Source organism: Clavelina lepadiformis, chromosome 1 (assembly GCF_947623445.1).
Source record: "Clavelina lepadiformis chromosome 1, kaClaLepa1.1, whole genome shotgun sequence".
Classification (NCBI taxonomy): Eukaryota; Metazoa; Chordata; class Ascidiacea; order Aplousobranchia; family Clavelinidae; genus Clavelina; species Clavelina lepadiformis.
This window is the reverse complement of record NC_135240.1, coordinates 17,964,991-17,989,087: the sequence shown is the minus strand read 5'-3', so window position 1 is coordinate 17,989,087 and position 24,097 is coordinate 17,964,991. Positions and strand designations below refer to the sequence as shown.

General features: G+C 34.6%; 1 protein-coding gene across 5 annotated transcripts in view; it reads right to left on the bottom strand.

Annotated features, from left to right (window-relative positions):
• The window catches only part of LOC143458455 (protein-methionine sulfoxide oxidase mical3b-like), an 84,394-nt gene that overhangs the window by 53,237 nt on the left and 7,060 nt on the right, over positions 1-24,097 (bottom strand). For all 5 annotated transcript variants that reach the window (XR_013117674.1, XM_076955317.1, XM_076955316.1 and 2 more), the window contains 8 exons: positions 20,265-20,517; positions 15,559-15,708; positions 11,456-11,642; positions 9,276-9,371; positions 8,952-9,088; positions 8,175-8,294; positions 2,952-3,124; positions 865-949 (listed from right to left, as the gene is read on the bottom strand). Coding sequence is in view for 4 of the 5 variants with exons in the window: in XM_076955317.1 (XP_076811432.1) it covers positions 865-949; positions 2,952-3,124; positions 8,175-8,294; positions 8,952-9,088; positions 9,276-9,371; positions 11,456-11,642; positions 15,559-15,708; positions 20,265-20,517 (1,201 nt within the window). In the remaining variant the exon portion in view is untranslated. The remainder of the gene's footprint in view (positions 1-864; positions 950-2,951; positions 3,125-8,174; positions 8,295-8,951; positions 9,089-9,275; positions 9,372-11,455; positions 11,643-15,558; positions 15,709-20,264; positions 20,518-24,097) is intronic.

Sequence of the window (24,097 nt, the reverse complement as noted above, 5' to 3'; positions counted from 1 at the left end):
TTTCAGAATTGTAATGACATACAAATTATTAAAAATATTTGAAAGTAACCCAAAAAACACGCAGCAAAAAATCAGAAAATTAAGTCAAGAAATTCCAGGCAAGGTAGAATCAAGTCAAGGCAAGTAAATTAATATCTGAAAAACACATGAACCAACTCATACAAAAAGCAAAAATACCACTTCTTTCAGCAGAAACTATTTGTTGTTTTGAATTGCAGTTTAAGAATGTTTAGTTTTAAACGAAAAACTGCACTTAAACAAATGTGTTCGGATGAAACCAAGAAAGATTTTTTTTCTTTTAGACCTAAATTTAATCAACAAGAACTGGCTCAAGTAAAGTTGTGTATTATTGAATATTGATTCAAATAAAGTTTTTCCAGAAGTACTTGAGTCATATCTTTAACTTTTACGAGTTATTACAACTCTGCTATGGTGTAATAAACTTCATTGTGCAATATACTCAGTGTTTTAACTAAGCCCTTGGAATTATTACCACTCCAAGTGGCTATCAGTCTTTAATTTACTGCACTCAATATTGTAAGCAATTTTTATCCTTTTGGTAATTGTTGGGGTGGTTGTTGGCCGGCCCTTCCAGCCCAGCTTTTCATTCTTTGGATTGAAAAAAAACCTTTCATGCCCATTTATCTCAGAATAAAATAGAAAAATATACCACAAAATCAAGTCATCGTGTTATAATTGATCCAATTTTGGTAAGGGTTGTAAATACCATAGTTTCAATGATGAAAGTTTAACCTATTTGTATTTAATCAAACTTTATTAAATATGACCACTTTTTTACATAAAGTAAGACCACTTTTAAAATTTAATGACTATTTCTAATCATAACAAACTCCCAACACGAACCTCAAGCAAACTGTCTCCAACCAAACAAGTAAGAAGCTTGCATCCATCAACATCTCGAAACAAAGCAGCATTTTCAGCAGCATACCTGCAATTAAAGATGTCACATTAATTAGAAAAAATGTAAGTTATTATGAAAATTACCTTTTGCGACTTCAAAACAGGTTACAAAAAGTAATATCTTTCCAGTAACTTATCAGTTGTCTTTATACACAATATTTCTTAGTGATCGAAAAGTACTAAAAAGAACTCATCAGATTTCAATGCCAAATTTATTCTCAACAGCAATATTTTTAAAAATAAAACAGTTTAATTCTTAAAATCAGCTTTAAAATATATTAAAATAAATATAATCCCTATCTAACAATAAAAGATGGCTCAAACAACGAAACTATCCAATACAATTATTAGTCAACTTATTTAGAAAGTTACAACCCGGGATATGCAAGATTTTTTTCATACAGAACTGAAAAGTTTCAACTAAACTGAATAGAATTTGGTGTGCATTAGCAAGAATCGCATTTCAGTTAGCAGTCTCAGCAACACTGATCACTTCAACCCAAATCCAAAACATTAGATGCAATATAAATTTATCAGGAAGTTCTGCTGAAGTTTTGATTTCGGTTTATATTAAAACCATGAATATATTGGTACTTTTATCGACTTGTGGAAAACCAGCAGTGTTGTATTTTTCATTTGCATCAACATGCAGGTGTCTGACCATCGAAGAATAAAACACCAAATAGTATGCTATGTTGGTGTGACAACCATTAATTTTTACTGTATGTAAAATCATATATTATGCTATACTGAAGTTAAATGTTTGGCATCGAAACAATTTAAAGTTTTAACCCCCATTACTGTTAACACACATGCCCAGATTTTACCAAACCATTCTAAATGTTATTAAGCCTCACCTTTATCAATACTTTTTAAGTCACAACATACTAAACTTGATATTGATAAAGCAAAGTAACAAATTTCTTTGTGTTTATCACTATTTTAGGAGCAGAAAACTGATTCTGATGAAAAACAGACTGTCGTGGTGAAGCTTAACTGATGGCTGTTGAAAACATGAAAAACCAGCACAAAGAAAATAGTAGACGTGTACAGCAATTAGAAGGTACTGAATATACAACAGTTGCTTTTTTTTTAGTTTAAAAATAGCAATGTTTTGTATAATTGATAGAGAAGGACATATACACCAGACCTAAAGTGTGGTCAAAAAGTCTTTATATCTTATCGGTTAAAATACAGTACATGTGGTTTTATAATGGTAATGTACACATTCCTATCTCAATGCTGAAGAAAATATTGTATGCAGTGTATAGTCATACACATACAGTTTGTAATATGTATGTATATACAGATATTGCCTTAGCATCTGAGAAAAGGTGTCACATAATAATTCATATGAGAATTCAAGAATAAGATAATTTAGACACCACGTCATGGAAGTTAAAGGTTTAACAAACACCACGGTATGGAAGTGCAATCGTTGTTAAGTAGGATGGTGAACACAAAATTCAAGATTTTCTTTAATGAATAGTCAGCGCCAGTGAACGATGCTGGCAAGTACATCAAATTTTTGAAATCACCCTTGTGTGATGAGTGTACGCTTAGGAAACCATAAAGAAAAGCAACTTGGCCAGCTGATTTGTAAAGATAGAAAAATACCTTGATAAAGAAAACGTTGTCCATAACTATGTTTACTAAAGTTTCAGCCAGGTTGTTTGTACTCAGAATTACAAGCCATTCCAAATATTATGCACTAAAATTTCAAACTATTATACATGTACAAATTTTTGCAGGGTGTGTCTAACTGCATTTTGACCACCATTATCTGCAAATTAATAAAGATCTGTTTACTTTTATTAAATCTGTTTTTACTAGACATTCAGGATGAAAATTTCACTATTTGCCTTTTGATACAATGTTATCTCATTATCACTATGTGTCAAAACAAAGCACTATTCCTATAAACACAATTACACACCAAAGTTTATACAAGCAAACAAAATGAATAAAGCAAACAAAATTCTTAAAGCTTACATGCACATGACCATGCAACTCATTAGCATTGAACTTACATGCAAGTGAAGTCAAACAAGCCAATATCTGGTTCACCATATTGGTTTATAGCAAATTCCAAGTTAGGAAGTTGATGTAGGGTAGAGAAGTCTGCAGCTTCCTTGGCATATTTAGCTAACATTTCTTCATCCACGTTTGATACACTAAGAAGATTTTCAATTTCATCACAATCCTGCAAAATTATCATAGTATGTTGATATAACATACTGATCGTATTATTCTATGGGATTGTACTACAAATATAATTTATATCCATATTAGGATATATCTTATTTCACCAGTAAAATGGTATAACCAATTATTCATTTTTTTAATTATGCATGTGACCAATATCTTAATGCCATAACAATAACGAACTGCCTGAACTCTGACAATGACTTCTTAACAGGTGGACACATTCCTTGGCAAAGTGAAACATACTGTCTATTTAGACCAGGGATGACCAACCTGCGGCCCGCCTGAGATTTTTGTGCGGCCCGCTAGTCATTTTCACTCCAAAATTATGTACTTTATGTACCCATTTTTCTTGAAATTTAATAGGTTCTGCGGCCCATTGAATTATTTCAAGTGACAATGCGGCCCACTATAATAAAAGGTTGGACATTCCTGATTTAGACACATAACATTCGAAATGATTAACCATTGACCACATTCAAATTGCAATGTTTAAATAGTTTCCTACTACTCTGAAGTTATTCAATTTGTATTCCTCAAAATGTGTTCCATTCCCTTGATTTCAATTCCAACATAATATTATCGCTTGCAGCTATACCATTATTGCAGTTATACACACTGATTTGAAAATAATAATGACGGCATTACTAATATCATACCGTCTCTTATGGTAATGGGCTGTTACTCCATGTCATCATGCAACTAATTAAATTTACTGATCTCGAAAACCAATGCGCGTACTGCCACGTATTACATTTGCAAAAAATAAAAAATGGTTATCTGCGGTTGTCACACTCATCCTGCAACAAAATATTTTCCCTTTTAATCTTAACTGTTAAAACTTATAATAACAGTTACTGCATATGGATTACTAAATGTTTATTACATTTTCAAATCTTTAGGCTTTGCTATTTGTTGATCAAAATCATGCGCTATAATATAAAAAGTAATCTTCAAACATGAAAGTTTTTGCTGATCAATAGTCGTTACATTGTTATGCAAATATAATCAAAACATAATATGCAAAAAATCTAAAACAGCACTTATATGGGGTCACCAAAATAAAACAATAAAAATTTATCAAAGTGGAAGTGTGATGTTGGGTGGGGACTAAAGCCCTGCGCGGGCATACTTTTTCTGCCTTCGCTCGCAACACCCAACCAATCTCATATCATTCACACCTACGCTGATTCATTTTTAATTTCTGTACTTGCTTCCACCTTGGTTCATTTGTGGGCATCCAAGGTTACTTGCATTTTTTATTTCCCACTGGTTCTTGCTAGCTGTTATAATCATTTTCATAAAATGAAATGATCTTTTTGAATAAATGAAATTAAAGCAATGAAAGCATTTTCTTTTACCGTTTTCTTTTGTTATGTTATTGCCACAGTTGCAAGTTTTTTGATTTTATTTGTGATAAGGGTATAAAGTCTGTTACTACGGGTCAGCAGGTCTCTTGTGAGTCGAGATAGATAATAATTTCATACAACTCAGCATGAAGCTTCCTGATAAATCATATCCTTCCTACTGAGACCAGAAGTTGTAACAAAATAAAAAAGGAGGGAAACAACTTTATTGTTTCCAACAACAACTGTTTGTCTTTAGTCTATAGACAATTGTCGTGCCTCTTCTGATTTCCCTTATGTCCCTGATGATGTCCCTTACCACATTCGTGACCGTTTATCCAAGAAGCTGAAGGAACTGGAAGCCCTTCATATACACCTTGGGTTTCATCAGTAATTTTCGTGCCAAAATCAAATGAGGACATTCGCCTTCGTGTGGATATGCTGCAAGGTAACAAAGCTGTATAACAGGAAAGACATCCAATACCAATTATTGATGAAGTCTTGCAGGACATGAACCCAAGTCAAATGTTTAGTAAACTGGATTTCAAATGGGCTTATCACCAGATCGAATTAAAACCTCAGTCTTGATAAATAACAACATTTGTTACTCATGAAGAATTATTTTATTATAAAAGGCTAATGTTTGGTGGAGTTGTGCACCCGAAACGTATCATGCAAAAGACTCTGCAGGATGCAGAATATGCAAAGTGCAAAACATCCTGGATGACATCATTTGTGTACGGAAGATGTAAAGAGGAACATGGTGAAAGACTGAAAGCGGTTCTGGCCCTAGTACAAGAAAGTGGACTTACCCTGAAATGATAGAAGTGCCAGTTCAACATGTCTAAAACTACCTTTATGGGACATGTGCTGTCATCCCGAGAAATCGGACCAGAGAACATCAAAGTAAAGGCTGTGGCTGATAGGGGACAACCAAAGAATGCAAGCGAGGTGAGGAGCTTCTTGGGTGTTGTTAATTACAATGGACGATTTAAATTTAGTCACCATAGCAGAACCATCACAGAGGTTAATCCAAAAAGGAGCTAGATTTGTGTGGAGAGATGCACAAAACAAATCATTTAATGAGGTTAAAAATAAATTGTGTAATGCAAAGATCTTGGCATAACTTGACAAAAATTGTAAACCACAAGTAATGACAGATGCCAGCCCCTTTGGCCTCGCTGGGGTGCTCATACGAAAGCAACAGAGACAATATTGTATCATAAGTTACCAAACTTACCTATTCGGTTGGAAGATTCAATTGGTAACGGACCATAAACCGCTTGAATTTTTTATTCTCTCCATGTTCTAAACCCAGTGCGAGAATAGAACCACGTACATCATACCCAGTGTGAAGAATATTGCTGATGCACTGTGTCCATTGCTAGATGTGGACAATAGTAGCAAGGGGGGGGGGGGGGGGGGCGAGAGATCAACGGGATATCTTAAGTTTCTTGCCGACGAATCACCTCCTATCGCATTGAGAACAACGGAGATTGGACAAGCCTCAGGAGCTGAACCAGAAATGCCGTCGCTGACTGAAGCGGTTCTTGGGAATGATTGGACCAGGGAGGAGTGCAAACTGTACCTACCTGTTCGGAATGAGCTGACAAATATTGGACATGCCATTCCACATGGAAAAAGAATTGTTGTGCCGAAAAGTTAGCGTAAATGTGTGCTGGAACTTGCATATGAAGTACACCCAGGCATAGTCATTATGAAAGGTCGACTAAGAGAGAAGGTATGGTGGCATGGAATTGATAAAGAAAGTGAACAGTTCTGTAAATCATTTTATGGTTGCCAACTTGTTTCAAAACCAGCTAGTCCTGAACCAATAAGTAGTACTAAATTACCATCATAAACCTTGACAATACTTAGAAGCTGATTTAATGGGCCCATTACCTTTGGGAGATTGTAATTTTGTTGTTGATTACTATAAGTCGTCATTTTGAAGTGGATGTTATGAAATCAATTACGTCGGCAAAAATAATTGCTAGTTTTGAATGAATGTTTACTACCCATGGTTTACCTCTGTCTATTACATCTGACAATGGCGTTCAATTTATAAATGGTCAATTTAAAAGTTATCTTAATGAGCAGGGCATTCAACACGGTAAAGTCACACCAATATGGCCCCAAGCAAATGGGAAATTCAATGTCAGAATAGATCTTTACTTAAACACCTGATGATTTCCCAGGCCGAGGGTAAGTACTGGAAAAAGGAGATCAATACTTAATTGTTGATGTATCGCTCTACTGCTCATAGTACTACTGGAATTAGTCCACCTGAATTGTTGTTTACACGTAAAATACATATAAAGTTATCTGAGTTTGATTTATTGTGTTTTGATCATTCGCAATTTGCTCGTGACCATGATGCAAAATTTAAGCAAAAAGGAAGGACTATGCAGACTTAAAACGGTCTGCTACACATAGTGAAGTTAGACCTAGTGACACTTTGTTACTTAAACAAAATGTGCACGATAAATTATCTACTACATTCCATAGAGAACCTTTTGTTGTGGTAGAAAAACATGGAAACAGTGTTGTAGTTGATAATGCTAGAGTGCAGTATAAAAATAATGTGTTGCATGTAAAGAAATTAAATGCTGATAGTGATGCAATCGATTGTGATAATGTGCAAACACCGAAAACTTAAACCAATGTTGAAATTTCAAGTCCTCAAGTTAGTAAACCCTCTATTAATCTACGACCTCGTAACGACCTCAAGAAACCGGGACGTTATGATGATTTTGTGCAATGTGTTTTTTGAATATGACTTGGTTATAAAAATTTTAATGATTCTGTTTTATATGCAGTGAACTGTGTTCTTTAATGTTTATTTAATATTTAGTTAATAGGGAATTATACATTTGACATGGAAGGAAATGTGTCTGTACAATGTTTGTGTTAGCGCCACCATGTGTTTATTTATATGCTATGTTGAAAACCCTACAGTCATGTTGCTAGTTGACATTGTCAAATAGTGTTATTCTTTCTGGTGTGTATAAGAGGGAATGTTACAGCGACGACATTGGGAGAGATCTGACCGGCCAGTGACGTTGTTTAAAATACTCTATGCCTAGCGACTCGAACATGAGAATTGTTAGTATTGACTGATTCTGTCCCAAGTTTCTTGATATTGAGCCTCTTTAAGAGTTAGGAGGCTGACAGAGCAAGAGCAAAAAGAGAAATACAGGAAGTGAAATAGTTCAAAAACCAAACCATAAAGAAATTTGGACACAAGTTACAGCTAAATTGTAGCACAGCTAGAAAAACGTTCTGCCAAACCACCTGCGGGCTGTGAGGCAAATCATACTTGGTCTGATTGATTCATGATAAACCTTGGCTTGTCAAACTTCCTTCTTTGTTGACAGTTCAAGCTGGGAAACCTAAATGAACTAACCTCCAGCTGTTTCACACAATCAAATTCAATTCCATTAATATTAATTACAAGAATGGTCCCGAACCGCAAAAACTTTGTGGGAGCCGGAATTTAGGGAGCCTTGCAGTAGTCATTGACCATAAACTGTGTACAAGTCACAGAGTTTGATAACTCAAAATTAAGCACTCTGGATTACAAAAACATACCACATGATAATTGTTAGTGGTCGTGTAAAAGAATAAATAAAAAACTACATGTTTCATTTACTTTGAATTAATACATTGTAATGTAACAAAAATAATACAAAACAAACTTACTTTACGCAAAACCTTTTTTGATAGCAAGCTCTGCTTTTTAGTGGTCATAACAAAGTAGTGAGTGTCTCCTTTATAATAAACAATATTTTCAAGATCAATCCCCATGACTCTGTGCAGTTCCTACAGCAAAAATAATAATAGTGAAAAGAAAGCACATAGCAATACCTAAAACCATGGCATAATGTGGTGTTAAATTGAAGATGGAACAGAAACATTACTACGGAATACGGAACATTGAAAGTATGGAATGGGATGGAATATTTGCAGAATGAAATGAAAGAAAAACTGCCTCTTCCATACTGATTCCATGCTCAGAGTATTGGCTTAATGTCTTTGGGTAATTTTTATTTCACTACAATTATATGTTTTGAACCAAAAACTCCAAAACTTTTCTCTTACTGTTTTCATTTTAAATTAAGTGACTGTTGTTCAGACTATATTTGGCCAGCCCAGTGTTGTTGTATAATTTGCAAAATTGAATATTAAAGCAAATGAACTAAATTAAAGGTAGTTGTCTATTGCAAACATTATAAAAAACTAAAGCAGAAATTATCGAGTTTACTCTTGTGCATAAAATGGCGTGCAACAATATTCAAAAATTTATGGTTTGTGAAAAACCTTAGCAAGAATTTGAATTCTGCAGTACTTACTTGGCAGATCCATGCCTCTGAATGCTGTTGTACAACAACTGTTAAATGCGGCAGCAAGAGTGCTAAGTGCAACTTATTGGCAGAAAGTTAAACCTATTGTACATGCAAAAGTATATAACGTACAAACCTTGAAAAAGTCCTGGTTGAAAATATAAGCCACTCCACTTATTTCCTCAACCTTAGCCTCAGCTGAAGTGTGGTGGTTAATGAAGTTTACAGTTAAACCAATTGCAAGTTTTCCGCGAAACTCTTTGCGAGTAAACCCTTCAGACAGAATTCAACATCTCAGACAACATGTCATATAATGCAATCATTGTGAAATAATGAACAATATACGGCAATATAATACAAATGAAAATTATCTTAAAACCTTAAATGTTATCACACCACAATTGTAAATACTTTAGAAAATGTATCAGTTAACTAACAATTAAAAATCATCCTTCCTTACCTTTTAACGTATTTCTTTTTCCATCAGCTCCCACAAGAACATCAAATGAATAATTTGAGACAGAATGGTTATGTGGATTTACCAATGCAGTCCAGCCTATGAGTTACAGAATGTTATAGTTAACATATTACACATAGCTTTGAATTTAGATAGTAACCTCAGAATGAATTAGTAGAACACATGATTTTGCACTAAGCGAAATAAGTCAGGTTGTCATTAGGTCTGTAAATTTTCTAGCTATGTTTGTTTGCTAGCTATGTATGACTTTTAGTCATTTTTTACTTCAGAAAAAAATACAAAGCAGAAAGATGATAACTGTAGAAGCTCTGTGACAAATGTTGTAATTCTTGTGGGCAATGCTGCTTCACTTATTCGTTTTTGAATATCGATATATATTTATAATTGAAGGTATGTTTTGCCATGTTAGAAATATTGTAATATTCGTAATCGACAAAAGCTACATGGAATAGTTGCAAGAAGTTGGAGAAATACCTGGCCCCTGAATAACGTACGCAAATGCACCCTTCACTAGATTAACTTTCTTACCCTGAAGGGATAAATTCAATTCATTAAATTTAGCAAATACGTCTGACAAGTAGGCGATCACATTTCTCACAACCACAATTTTTGTCGCAAGGTCAGGGTCACAACTTTGAAGAAATTCCACCACAGTATCAATTAGTAAATGCAAGGCAGTTTGTCTTGGCAAACAATTGTAGTTCTGTGTGGAGTATTAAGTGTTTGAAGGTTTCATCAGTCTCATTGCACAATTGTTCGAATAAGCGTGTATTCAGAACATGAGCTTCAATTTTTAATCGAAAATTGACCAATGACAACCCAAACAGAAAACGCACGTTCAGGTGGCCAGCAAACGGTTAGAAAAGAATACCTCAAGTATGTTACTTACAGCGCATATTATAAGATATTGAAATTAGTTTTATTCTGAATTATTTAGCTTGTCACAGTAACATGTCATGGTCTGCAGCACATGTATCTATTCACTACAAGGATGTAATGATACCTTCGATTCAATTCGATCGATGCCTGAGCAACGGTAAAATCGGCATAAGCAAGTATATGCGGTGTCACCGAAATTTAGCTAGCCAAGAACTTTTCCAATTTTCAAGCTTGCACAAACTTGATACCAATGAAAAAGGCATATCTAATGTTGACATAGATATACACACAAACATCTTTGGCTATTAAGCAAACATAGCTATTAAGCAAGCTTATTATAAGTATACCAGTTATCACATAATTTGCAAGGATTGACTGCCAACCCAAAAACAACTGATGGACAGTAGACATAGTGTCCACGCAATTCCAATGTGGCATGATAATATTTTCTGGCTACAGAATGTTTGCGTCGATTCCCAAAGGAAATAAAGATGCCCCACCTCTCCAAATATGAAATCACGATTGTCAGAGGTCAATTAGTTAATTGATTATCACAACAGCTTTCACAAAAACCTGTACTATGTCAGGCTGAAGGCTAGTATTGTTGCTAGGCATGTTCGGAGTCCAGTGTGCAATCATCGCCATTTTATCAGCAATCATTCACACCACACTATAAGTAAGTAAGAAACAACCTTGTATCACCTACGCTAAATCGATCTCAAATGTTTAGGTCATTAAAAGGAGAATATCATAATAGTGCATCAAAAAGCGCATTTAGGTTACCACCACAGGTTTGGGTCAATTAAACTAGCATATTCAGAGTACAATATATGAAGTAGTAAAGCATTTTGGCAGACTTGTTATATTATAATCTTACATCACATGGTGAGGACTGAAGATGACATGATGCAAACCAACATGAGACAGAAATAAATTTAAAAAATGATGCTTTCATATCCAGCATTTGGCAATACAAAATTGCTTTTATTTGTGAGTTACCACAAGATTTGTGCCATTATAAACAACTCATCAATAAAATTTTTTTAAATAATTGTAAGAATTTTAATATTAATTTTAAATTTTATTTTAAATAAATAATATTTAATTTTAAAATAATTAAAACCTGTAAAAATTTTGCCTCTCCCCACCACATCAGTAAAAAGACTATCTGGTTTGTTACTGCACTAACTAAATAAATCAAACATACATCAGACACAATAGTGTGACAAAAAATCATCGTTATCATTTGGTTTGCATATATACAGTTTAATTCAAAATCATACCTTCAGACTTGTTGTCATTGGCCAGCTTTGATCCTGGCGGAATAACATCTTCAAAAGCAACATTTAGAACAATATCGACCCCTAAGATGAGAGCAATCTTCAAAAGGATAAGCTGTAACTGCCGTATTGATATGTGATCTATAGCACCAGCACAAAATCGCCCATAAAACTTCTTAGCACCTAATGCCTTCATTTCAAAATGAGAAAACAAGCTATGGTTAATATGTTGTTGTAATGGCCTGTATATATCAGTTGTATATGACTTGACCTGTACATATTTTGGTCAGGTTTTTCAAAAAATTACAAGATTTTTAGGGGACAAATTGTGATCTTGGCCTAAATATGATGAAGCTGGCAGTCAGTGATAATTGTGACAAACAAGCCGCAATACCTTGAAAAGCATTGACAACAATAGATTCATTTCACGAAATATGCATAAGTACAGGTGAAGATTCCAAGAAATGAAAGCGTTTTAACTTGCAATGTATAGGTTGATTTCGTACGAGTTTCAAAATTACAGTCAGTTACATGTTGTTTGAGCCTTGTTAACCAAATTTTAAAGTAAAATAAGAAACAGGATATAATTTGGCACTCAAGGTTAACTTTATATTTTTCGACACAAGCTTTAGCAAGCATAAACTTGCTTTTTCAGGTGTACTGTGATCATTTTACATTACATTATTTTTTCTAGTCAGTTACATGCCACCTTAAAATCAGCGTTTGACCAAAATAATGAAGTTCAGCTGTCAAATATTTGGAGTGTTCGCTTCAAAAGACTACGTTAAAACAAAAAAATAAAAGCCTGCACATCTGAGGAATTCAAAAAGGTTACTTTTCCAATGAGACATAATTTCTTGTGCGAATTACGCAAAGTAGATGAAGAGTACAGTGAATGAATCATCATCATATCAATCAATCTGCTATACACACCCAAAAAAGATGCTTAGGGAAAGGTTTACTTGAATGAAGGTGTTGGACCCCCGCCTCCTTTGAAGAGAACAATGAACTCTGACTGTTACATAGACATCATCACAAGGAAAATCATTCCAGACAAGCAAAAATCATTCTCCAATGAAGGATGCATATTTCAGCACCACCTTGTTCCAAACCACTCAAACTATTAAAAGAAAACAATAAAAAAGATGCTGGATCAGCACTGGAAATGTCCAAATTGAAACATGGATTGCTAAACTTAATGAGGCTCTACAAGTACAAACTATGTTTCATGTTTGTGGCAGGTCTTTACATGTATTGACATAAAAGTAAAAATCGTTTATCGAACAATATTTGAAGAAACACAAAACACTATTGACTAATAATTATTAATGGCATTATAGCAACAATAATAATGGCATTATAGAATTATATTATAGTTTGATTTTATGCAAAGTTTAAGCGCTTAAACTATTTCGCTCAAAATCTTGTTAACATGTGACCGATAGTCAACCCGACCCAATTTGCATTTTTGAAAGGAACGTTGTTTTCTGTTCACAAAGTTAGAAAGCGAAAGATGAAATTGCTATGTATTATAAGTATAACTCTAAAAAAGAAATATTATAATAAGAAAAGTCCAATTTTTTTAAATTTAATAAAGATTTCCCACAGAATGAGTCAAGTGAATAATCTGAAAACAGTTGTTCAAACACACATGTATAGTATTTTGTAATTATCCCATTCGTTAAAATTTCAAAACATCAACTAATAATAATCAGACCAAAATAAGAGGTACACTAAAACAAAAATCGAGAAAACATTGGGAATTTTCCAGTAATTGTGGTCACATGATTGATTCCTGATTTTTTCTACAACATCCTTTGGTCATAATAATTCCACAAACTTTAAACAAAAACTTTATGGATTAAAAACAAATTGAATATTTTAAGGTGAGCTGAATTGCAAAAGGACTGGTTGCCTTAGACCAGGGGTTCCCAACTGGGGGTACAAGATTGAACATCAAGGGGTACGAAGATCCTAGGGCCACAGAGCAATATATATATGAAAATGATGGAATTTTTCAGTTTTTTGGTTAGAACTTAAATAAACCTCACTTCTAAACAGAATTGAATGCAACCAACCAAACACATTGGTTTAAAGAATCTAGTGTAATCAAATAATTTCATTTGTGATACATTCCACAAATGTAAAGTCTACGCATCTTAGTAAAATACAATACACATATTTTAGCGTAAGTAAGCACGTAAGCTGATAATACAGAATTTCAAAATTTTTGTATACGATGTTACAAAACCATTTTATATGACATCTTAAAACTATAAATTGCTAGATACTATCTATAATTATCAGAACATGTTTTATTTCGAGGCGTTTTTAAGTGCAAAAACACAAATTTTTTGTGCTTTGCCCATTTTGGGCAAGATCGGCATACATGAGATTTGAGACACAATTATTAAAACATTTTTCATCCTCCTCAAAGCAATCCAAAATACACCACTGACTAGCCCTTTTTGTTGTTCTAATGTTTTCAAGTGGCCTAACAACGAAAAACATTTCACACATCCAAGTTAAATTAGAAGTTTATCTCTAAAAGCTAAATTTATGTTAAATTTCGCAAGCAGACCTAGAACATGATAAAGTATAACTTAGAATTGTAATAACATCTCTCTCTAATAGTGATCTTGACATTGCATGTTTAAATTTTCTAATAAGGTTCACCTGCCTAATCTGTTATTTAAAATGGTAAAGTTCCAAATATCTTTACCTAGCGATTTTGAAACATTTTTTGCTATTTCATAATGCACCTCAAGAAGCAAGCTTATGTTTGCGAAAGCTTGTGTAGAAAAATCAAAAATAAAGTTAACCTTCAGAGTGCCAATTTATATTTTACGTTAAAGTTCCAGTCACACAAGGAAAATTTATTAGCTGCTTTACTTAATGCCAATACATTTGCTACTACTAAACTCGCCAACCCCATGAATGAATAATTTTTCAATCATGATGCCATAATGCTCTGAGCTGGGCACAAGCTCGCTCCCTTTTTTAAATTAAAGGAATCACAACCATGCATTCTTTAGGTTATCCGCTCATCGCTCTTTGTTGCACAAACTTTGCTGCGAACAAATAAAATAGATAAAAATTGTTAGATTAATAACTCTGAAGTTTTTTTACTTAGTTACAACGATCATCAAACCTTTTAATAGCGCTGGTAAGATGCTTCACAGTTGAGGTTCTAAGGTTCTAATACTTTGCTTCTATATTAATCATTTGCGGTAGGTGTGATGGAAAAAAAAAACTATTTTAACATCTCACTCCATGAAATTTTATAACATTTATTAATCCACAATTAGATCTACAATACAAGTTGTACAATGCAAATTTGCAAAATAAGAATGCGACTTGTTTATAAAAACGTGCCAAAGTGAAAACATCTTTTCATTTGCTAGCAAGAGCAACAAAACTTCATTTTTATATAAGAGCAAAAGACGCTATTTTTTATTAAGAAGGGAGAGCGTGAGCAATGCTCTTTAAAGGACGGTTTGGTTGCTCTGCTCAAGCAACCTAGTTGAGTTTCATAAAGTTTAAAGCTCCTTTAGAAATCTAAACAAAATTGTTTGTGATTAAAAGCTTATGCTGCAAATCCTTTGTTTGGTCTAAAATGTCTAAGCACCTTTCGCCAATTTTGTGGCATCCCAGTTAGGAAACACTGGTTTTCAGGTTTTGTGAAAATATTAGTTAACTTTAGATATGGAGAAATAAGTTTAGCAAATTATGGAAAAAAATTTACTGTAATCTAGATGTCTACTCTGAACTGAAAATCGACAGGTATTGTGTTTTGTTTGGCTGTCAAAAGCTTAGTTTTGTATCACTAAGACATTTTCTGTCATATATTGCATCAAAGAAACTTTGGATGGTGTGTTTCACAATATTTTGCAAGTGGAACAATGTTTCTTCTTTTCTTTGATTAATTATTCAACTTCAGGAAGTATGTTTGTAAGGAAATCAAAGGATATATCATACAACTGATATACAGTGGCGCATTTTGAAAAGGTTTGTGTTTTTTCTTAAATTTACTAGATAAATACCACACATAACAAATTATTGAAGTAACTATCTGTTGAATACAGTATTGATACTCCACAACATACCTTAAGATCTGAGATAATAAATGGCCATAAATGCAAGATGTTATTTCGTGAAAAAGCATCTCTTTTCTCCAATACTACAGTCTTGACACCAAGACATGCCAGATCAATAGCAGTTCTCAGACCACACGGACCAGCACCAATGATCAATGCCTATGACAGTAATTAAGATCAAATTTTGAACAATAGATATACAATATCAATCCTTTAACAGGCAACATTCTCTTGTGGGAACGTTATCTTACTTCCTGCATCAGTAAATATTTTCAAAGTGCTAAGTCATTATTTTTATATCAATGTATGAACATTTAAACTGACTAGACAATATACCAAACAAATCTTTTTGTTTGTTTATTTTACACGGTCAAATATGTCAAAAATTCTGTTTTGAAAGTGTTTATTATCAAAGGTCATCATTGAATGACATCACCCAAAATGTTTCAAAGTACAAACTTCTCCGATTGTTTTAAGGTCAAATAACATATTAATACTGTATTACCACATTTTGAAAAATGTCACAAAACTAAATTTATTTTGGGAAATTTCTATGTATTTTCCCACATTCAAATGTGCGTATTAGGAACCTTGGTTATTCTTGGAAATGATTCAAAGTTCAACTTCTCATCACACAATCTTTGGATTTCTTTTCAGTATTATGGTCATTATCTTCCGAATGACATAAGTTTTATCTACAATTTTAATTTCACTACATGTACAGTGAGACCTCGTTAATCCGGACCACTTCGTTTCGTCAAAAATTGTCGGTATCCGGATTATCGGAAAGTAAAAAATCAATCAATCTTGCAAATGCAGTACCGTGTTCAAAACGCAGTATGCACCTTACTCCAATTCTAAGTACCAAGTTTCTGGCTGGACAGCAACTAAAATAAAATTATATTTTTTGTATGATCCGACCCAGTGTCGAACCCCAGAACCACCGTATTAAAGACGAATGCTCACTAAGTGACGAACATTCGGCCGCAAATCGGTTTGACAACCGCTCTTGCATGGCGAAGCATTCCGTCGGGACCAGCAGTCTTGAACTTTCTTTGACCTGTTTCCAATCTTTGCGCAATGCGATATCAAAAGCTGATAGCACGATTGAGTTGCAGCAGTATGTCTTCAATAGATTGCCGCACTCAACCGATGTACTGTACGTATTTTTTTGCGACCGCGGAAGTGTTGTTTGTTACTGTTGATGAACAATTTATTTTTTCGTTTCTAAAATACTGTACAGTATTTCATAGTATGACTAAAAAGCTGTGCGGCTAAAATTTTTTACAAAGCGCAATGCTGTACAGTACTGTACCTTTGAATCAATAAAGACCGCAACGTTATTATGCGTAGATAATCGGCTATTGTTTCGTCAACTAACTACCCAGTGTACATAGTGCATTAGGACAATCGTGAATCATTTTCGCTTAACTGTTAATAATCCGGTTTATCGGATTTTATTGCTATTGATTTAGCACATTTGTTCCAAAACTTTTGTGTCGGAGTCGGACAGCGGGGTTTCCGGATTAAAGGGGTAAAATGCATAGGAAGAAATCCGTTCCCGGCAGTTTTGTGTCGGATAGCGGGGATTCCGGTTGTTCGGGGTCCGGATTAACGAGGTCCCACTGTATATTGTAAATGTGAATATCAAACTAATGGGATGGCAAAAAGTAGAGTAAAAAGGCAGGAAGTGCAATAAAATTATTAAAACGTATTGAAAATGATTCAGAAATATTAGTAATGGCTATGGCACCATGTCTATTTACAATGCATTTTCTAACAGAACAGGTTCAGAAATTTAAAAAATCAATGTTAAGAATCCAGAGTTGTAAACCCTATTTAAATTTATATGCGCATAAAAAATGCTTAGGGAAGTGAAGGACTTCTTTCATTTAAACTGCAATCCAACAGCATTCTTTATAAACTTCAAAGGTGACTTCAACACAAAGTTTGCCATTAAACAAAAAACAGTATTATTAACATTTAAGTATCCAATACATCAGTGTTTCAATGTTAACATCGGCATCGGTAGAACTCCTTTTTGGCCATCTGAATGGACAGGTTTGCCATTCTGATTCATTGCTTAATGCCATAGTATCCACTTCTATAGTTTTATGCAAAGGACATGGTCAAAAGTAAAATGGCTGATGAAGCATATTCGATTGCCAAATTGACAAAATTTGCCAGCATGAAATATACCACAACAAATTTCGGACGGCCATCACAAAACATGTTATTGTTTAAAATTGCTAAAATTAATAACCTGATAAAACATGTTGCCGATAAGAAGGCGAGACTGTGTCCAGTGAGCTTATCTCTATAGTGTGGTTGAATGGATGTAAAAAGCATTGGATTTCTTACGCACAAACTCCTGTGAGAATGATTATTATGAATGATATACCCACTTGATTATTTATTTGTATATCTAAAGCTGATAAAATTGGCGGCGATTATCTGTGAATTTAAGTGAGAATTATGACCAATGTCCCGTCCAACGGTGATTGTGTCAAATGTGCACTGCTTCTTGGAACCACTTTTATACCGTTTTTGTGATCACACCAAACTTTTCATAAAGAAATTTTATTCGATCTTCAAAATTTACTACTAAGTAAAGAATAGAAGTGACTGTCACATGCAGAAAAACAAACCAAAAAATTCACAATTGTTTTTAAAACAATAGGTTTCTAAAAACTTCTCCAAAATTTCAAGCTGCAAAGCACACTAAACTGTCAAAATTGACCTCACAACAACCTATAAACCAAATTCAATGCATACGATAAACAGTGCTCGAAGGTCATTATGGAATTGAATCAAATTAAAAACAGACAATGCAAAACTTGACAAATGACAATCACTGAAATCTCCAAAATATGCTGTTGCCCAAAAATATTCCCATAGATAAAGGAGTGTAACACTGGCCTCTACCTTTTTACAAAACATACATTTTCAAGTAGTATTTCGTAGTTTATTGCCAACCCTCTTTGGTTATTTTTAGTTGCACCATTGGCGGCTAATCTTCTGTTTGAAACACTTTTGGGGATTGTAATCAAGGATGCCATCTTATCATAATGAATACTATTCTTTCTTGCCATAATAACTTTATTTGAGCAGTACCACATGTATAACTGTCAATATGCAGCTAAACCTATACAGCTTGTGTTTAGGGCAGTGGTTCCCAAAGTGGGCGCCAGCGCCCCCGTGCAACGAGGTAAATCTAATCAAGGTAAAATCAGCACAGTGTGGATTCAAAAATAAGCTTGCGTTGTATGGGCGAAATTTAGCTAGACGCGAATTCTCCAGCTAGCAACAACTTGCTATCAGCGACAAAGGTATTTCTAATGTTGATGTTGAGACATACAGCTAGCATATTCAGGAATTGCATGAAGACATGAAAGTTTGGTTTCAGGATGTAATACAATTGGAGATTCCTAACTGGATAATCGACCCATTCATTGATACTTCTGAGCAATGGATTCTTGCAGAGGAACTTATAACCTTGTAAAACGATTTTGAACTTAAACCAAAATTCCGTATCTCGTATGCCCATTTTGGCTGTAATGCGAAATTAAAGTGAAATACCTCACGTGTGGGATCGGGTAAAATTTTTTTTAATTGCATTTCCCAGCTCATAGGCTACTTAGTAGAGCGTGCGTTCAGTGACGTCACAATGCTTCTGGACAACAAAAGAAACCGCCTGGACATAGTGAGAGGGGGGATATACGACTGTTTCTAACTGAAATGGAACTGGATATCAAGAAGCTTATGAAATTGCACCAAGCTCATCGTTCACACCAGAGATTAGAATTAAACAAACATTAATTAGCAGTTGTAATTCATGTTAATTTGTATGTTACACATTTGTACACGTTTCGTCTATAAAGATGGTGAGTCCACCCTGTGTGTGAATTCAAATGTAACAAAATGTTTATGATGTAACAAAAGCTTTGTTTGACTTGAATGGTGGATGGTGTAATAATGCCTGCTATCTAGTTTTGATGGCAGGAGCTAGGCTTGTAAATGTTCAATTTATTTGATTATCGGTGTAGTTAAAGAAAAGCGATTATACGGTTCGAAATAGGAATGTCCTGCCGTGTCAGAAATGTTTTAGTTGTCAAAATTAAACCATAGTACGTCGAGTAATTGTAAAAATTTCAGGCTAATTTTAGTGCTGGTTTTGCATGCGTGCATGTGCTTTTTCCTCGCCTCTCGAATAAATAGTAAATTCGTTGTTACTTTTTCGTTGAATGGGCGTTTGATAGTTACTTCAGTAAGTTGTCCAGGGGGGCACTATCGGAAAAAAGTTTGGGAAACACTGGTTTAGGCTAAGTTACGCTGTCTTCTTTGAGTCTCTTTAGTTAATAAGATAACATTTTGACACTTTCAAATCAGATGCTGAAGTGCAGATATGGCCATTAATCTGATTAAGTTTCCACATGGTTCTTAGCAGTAATGCTAATCTAGTAGTTAATTAGCAAAGCGCGCCATCAGTTAGATTTGACAGTATTTCACAAAAAAGTGCCTTTTGAGACAGTACATAAAAGTGTGTGATGTGCTTCCTGTGTGGAAATATAGCCACTTCGTGCAGCATCTAACAAAGAGTGTCTTCAAATGAAAAACGACAAAAACAAGGAAATACAACAAATAAACTTGAATCATGAAGCAAACTGACACGACACAATTTGGAATGTGGTAAAAAAAATTTTAATTTACAATACCTTCATATTTTCTCCTGCTCTCCTTCCATCTGATTTGTAGCTACTTGATTTAACAAAAAATTCTTTACCATACCAACGCTTGTCTAGTTTTGCCCATAAAGACTTTGCTCGCCAAGATGATGATAGCTTTTCCTTCAGTCGAGGATAAAAACTTGTATGATCATTCCAGGAAGGTGGATACTGCAGACCAACAAGTTGGCATAAGTAGGTAAATGAAGTTATTGTTTTGCTGCACGTTTCACCTTTAACAAATCTAAAACATAAAAAGTAGCATTTGAATTCAGAGAATAATTTTCTCACCACAAGTAATACAAACAAATGCATTTATGTATTTTTCAAAACCATTATGAACGCAGAAACTGTGACATCATTATGATGTACTATTTGCATAGCTACAGACTTATTATTGAACTAGTAATATATAGCGATGACTATTTCCTAAAACTGCTTACATAAATCAAACTTCATAGCTGCCACCATGTAACGTGGTGAGCTTACTACACATGCAAAATACAAATAAAATGTACCAGACACATGAAAAGAAACATAAGAACGATAACCATCCATCCATCTGAGATGGATGGTATGGTATATGATATTCTTTGTCTGCAAACTAAAGAAGGTCTTTGCACGACTTAAACCCAGCGATTATCTGTCATTGCTCGAGCCTCGACTACCGAGTTAACCTTCGTGAAAGTTTGGATATTATTACACATTCTTTAGTAGGTTTTTCAATTTTTTTGCATCTCATTTCACAAATTTAGAACTGTTCACCAGGTTCACTAAACAGAAAGCATCGTTAATGCCTTGCACAAGTGCATTACAATGGTAGCACCACTGGGTATCGAACCAACATTCTAAAAGTATGTGTGGCACTTTCATAGACATCCATTAATCCTATACGAAACCATACAACAGTCAACATAGAGACCATGTTACAATGAGCATGTCAACTGTTCCTGGAATCTTTTTAAAACAAAGCTTTTCCTTTTTACTGTGTTGCAAAAGTTGACATGTAAAACCATCTTTTAGTACACTTGATGAAGCAAGGCAGACAAATGCTTGTAAATGTTTGTGTAGAACAAAGCTTGTGTAGACAAACTAAAAATTAAAAAAAAAGATTGTCATCCTATATCTTGTTCTCTTACTTTAAAATATACTGATTAATTATTATAAGAAACTATTGAAATTAAACAGAAGAAAATATTCAGTTGCATGCCAGGTCATGGGATACAAATCTAGACGTGCTTGTAATTATTTTCCTAACTCGAATGATGCTGAGTCATTCATTGATTATTATTTTTCTACGAAGATTGCCAGACTGAGAGCCGATCTGTTGCCTTATTATGTGTTACCTCATATACCAACAAAACCAAAAAATTCAACACTTCGTTTTCGGGGAACCATCTCAATGGATTTTCTCTGATATCCACTGATGAGGTTGAATGCATAATCCGCAAATCTTCCTCAAACTCATGCGTTTTTATCTGATGCCAAAGTTCTTGAAGCGGTTCTTATCTGAACTACTTCCGATAATAACCACCATGATCAGGAAGTGCATGACCGAATGTGCTCTTCCTCGTTCTTTTAAAATAGCTCTTAGTGCTGAAGTGAGTAGTCGCCAGGCGCAACTGTCTGCACCTGGCAGATCATAAACCCCTCGATAATCTGCTCCTATCAACCAGCTTATTGCACCAACCATTCTACCGAGACAGCGCTGATTTGCGTTTTCAACGATATCGTGGAGGCGCTCATCAACAAAGGACCTAGTAATTTGTGCAAGTAATGCTTAATACCTCAGCTTCCTTCAACGTGTTTGAACATGAGATACTGTTGCGGCGTCTGGATTGCACAAACTGTTTCTCTGGCAAAGTCCTTCATTGGTTCTGCTTATATTTAACTGATCGAAGTCAGCGAGTCCATGTGGGAAATGGCATTTTGCACGAAGCTTCCGTCGAACAAGGGGTACCACAAAGGTCAGTTTTGGGTCTTTTGTTATATTCCTTGTATTCTAAAGCCAAATGTTTTGTCTGCTGAAAACTCCAAGTGACCTATCATGGTTATGCTGATGGCATTCAGCATTATCTTGTACTTGTTGATCACAATGATATCCTGCTGAAGTTAGCACCTGTCCAAGCTTGCATCAAAGAACTTTAATCCTGAATGGCTTGTAGCATGCTCAAGCTTAACCCTGACAAGACAGAGCTAACTTTTTCAACCAAGGCGCTTGTCTGGAAGAAAGTACTTACCATGCTTGAGTTAAATTTACTCAACCCCAGTTTGTCTCAATACATTAAGAGTCCAGGAGTTTCTCGACTGCTCTTTGTCAATGACAAAACAAGTCAACAGCATCACTAGATCCTGCTACTTCCGCATTAGAATCATTGCAAACATTTGTTGTTATCTCTCAGTGAAATCCTGCGAGACACTTGTTAATTGGTTATATCACAACTTGACTACAGCAAATCTCTTCTCCATGATGTTCCGCAACACCCGATGTCCCGATTGCAACGTGTCCAGAATACTGTCGCACGATTGATTTGTCGAGTGAAGAAGCACAAGCAAATCAAACCTGCACTTATGTGGCTACATTGGTTACCAGTTGAGTATAGGTCATTTTTTCGCTTAGCCATGACGACATGGGTAACAATGACGCAAACAGTGTATGCTGCCACTTTCATTTATTAGCGCAATTTAAATGTCTGATTATCTCAGTTACCTTCTGTACTGCTGTTAGCCAACAAGATTTTTGTGCTCACAATCTAAGAAATTATTGCCATTTACATTACGTCGGACAGAAACCTATGGTGAAAAAATGTTTTTTGTAGTGGTGGCCAGGGCCTGGAATGATTTACCACAAAACATAACAACTACTGTGCTTTAACATCTTAAACCTTGATGATTTCTTCATAAAATCCATTTTACAATGATTTAAAAGATTTTTTTTAGGACTCAAGTCAAGTCAAGCAAAATTTGCATGTTAACAAGAGTCTTTTAAGCACTAGTACACCAGTCAAGTCTTTCCAAAAACCGACTGACTATCTTTTCATCCATGAGTCCTGCTTGCATGATATCTTATGCCTAACTATGTCTACCTGTAGCAAGGTTTTTGAAAAGCAACCCGACTAAAATTCAAAAATGTCGTGCGCTAGTTTGCCCTAAAAAAAATAATCAACAAAGGCGCAACTGAGGGAAGAGCTGGCACAGCATGAATCACTCTTAATTATACACTATGGTTGCCAACCGGCATAATAATCATCAAATATAAGGCACTACTGGTGAATACAGAACTTTTTTGAGCGATTTATGAGATTTCATGCCAAGATTGCGGCACTACTTAAATTGAAGAAACCAAACACTTTCTCATGACTAGGATGAAACAACACAATGGAGATATCTCCAATTTTCAACATGAAAAAAACTTCTTTGAGTAGACATGCTTTGGAGTAAAAACACACCATTAACCAGAAGGACGCACATACTTTGGATTTCGAACAAGATTATTGGAAACGTAAATTCCATTGTATCTTTTTTATAAACAAACATGATGATGTTATTAATGATAAAAGGATACCATGCATTTTATCATTTTATTTCATTATATCCAATTTATTCTGAGCTTTTTTGCATGATCATAGTAAATTTGTAATTGTATTCATTGTTTCTTACAACTGGGTGTTTGACGTTTTATTAAAAGTACTGCATTTTAACCAAGTCAAAGTATTAGCGAAGTGTGCATCATTATGACCACACATTGATGTGTCATAATTGTTCTTAAGTAATGAGGCAAATTTGTAACCTACCAATTGTAATTCTATGCATTTTTGCAAAAT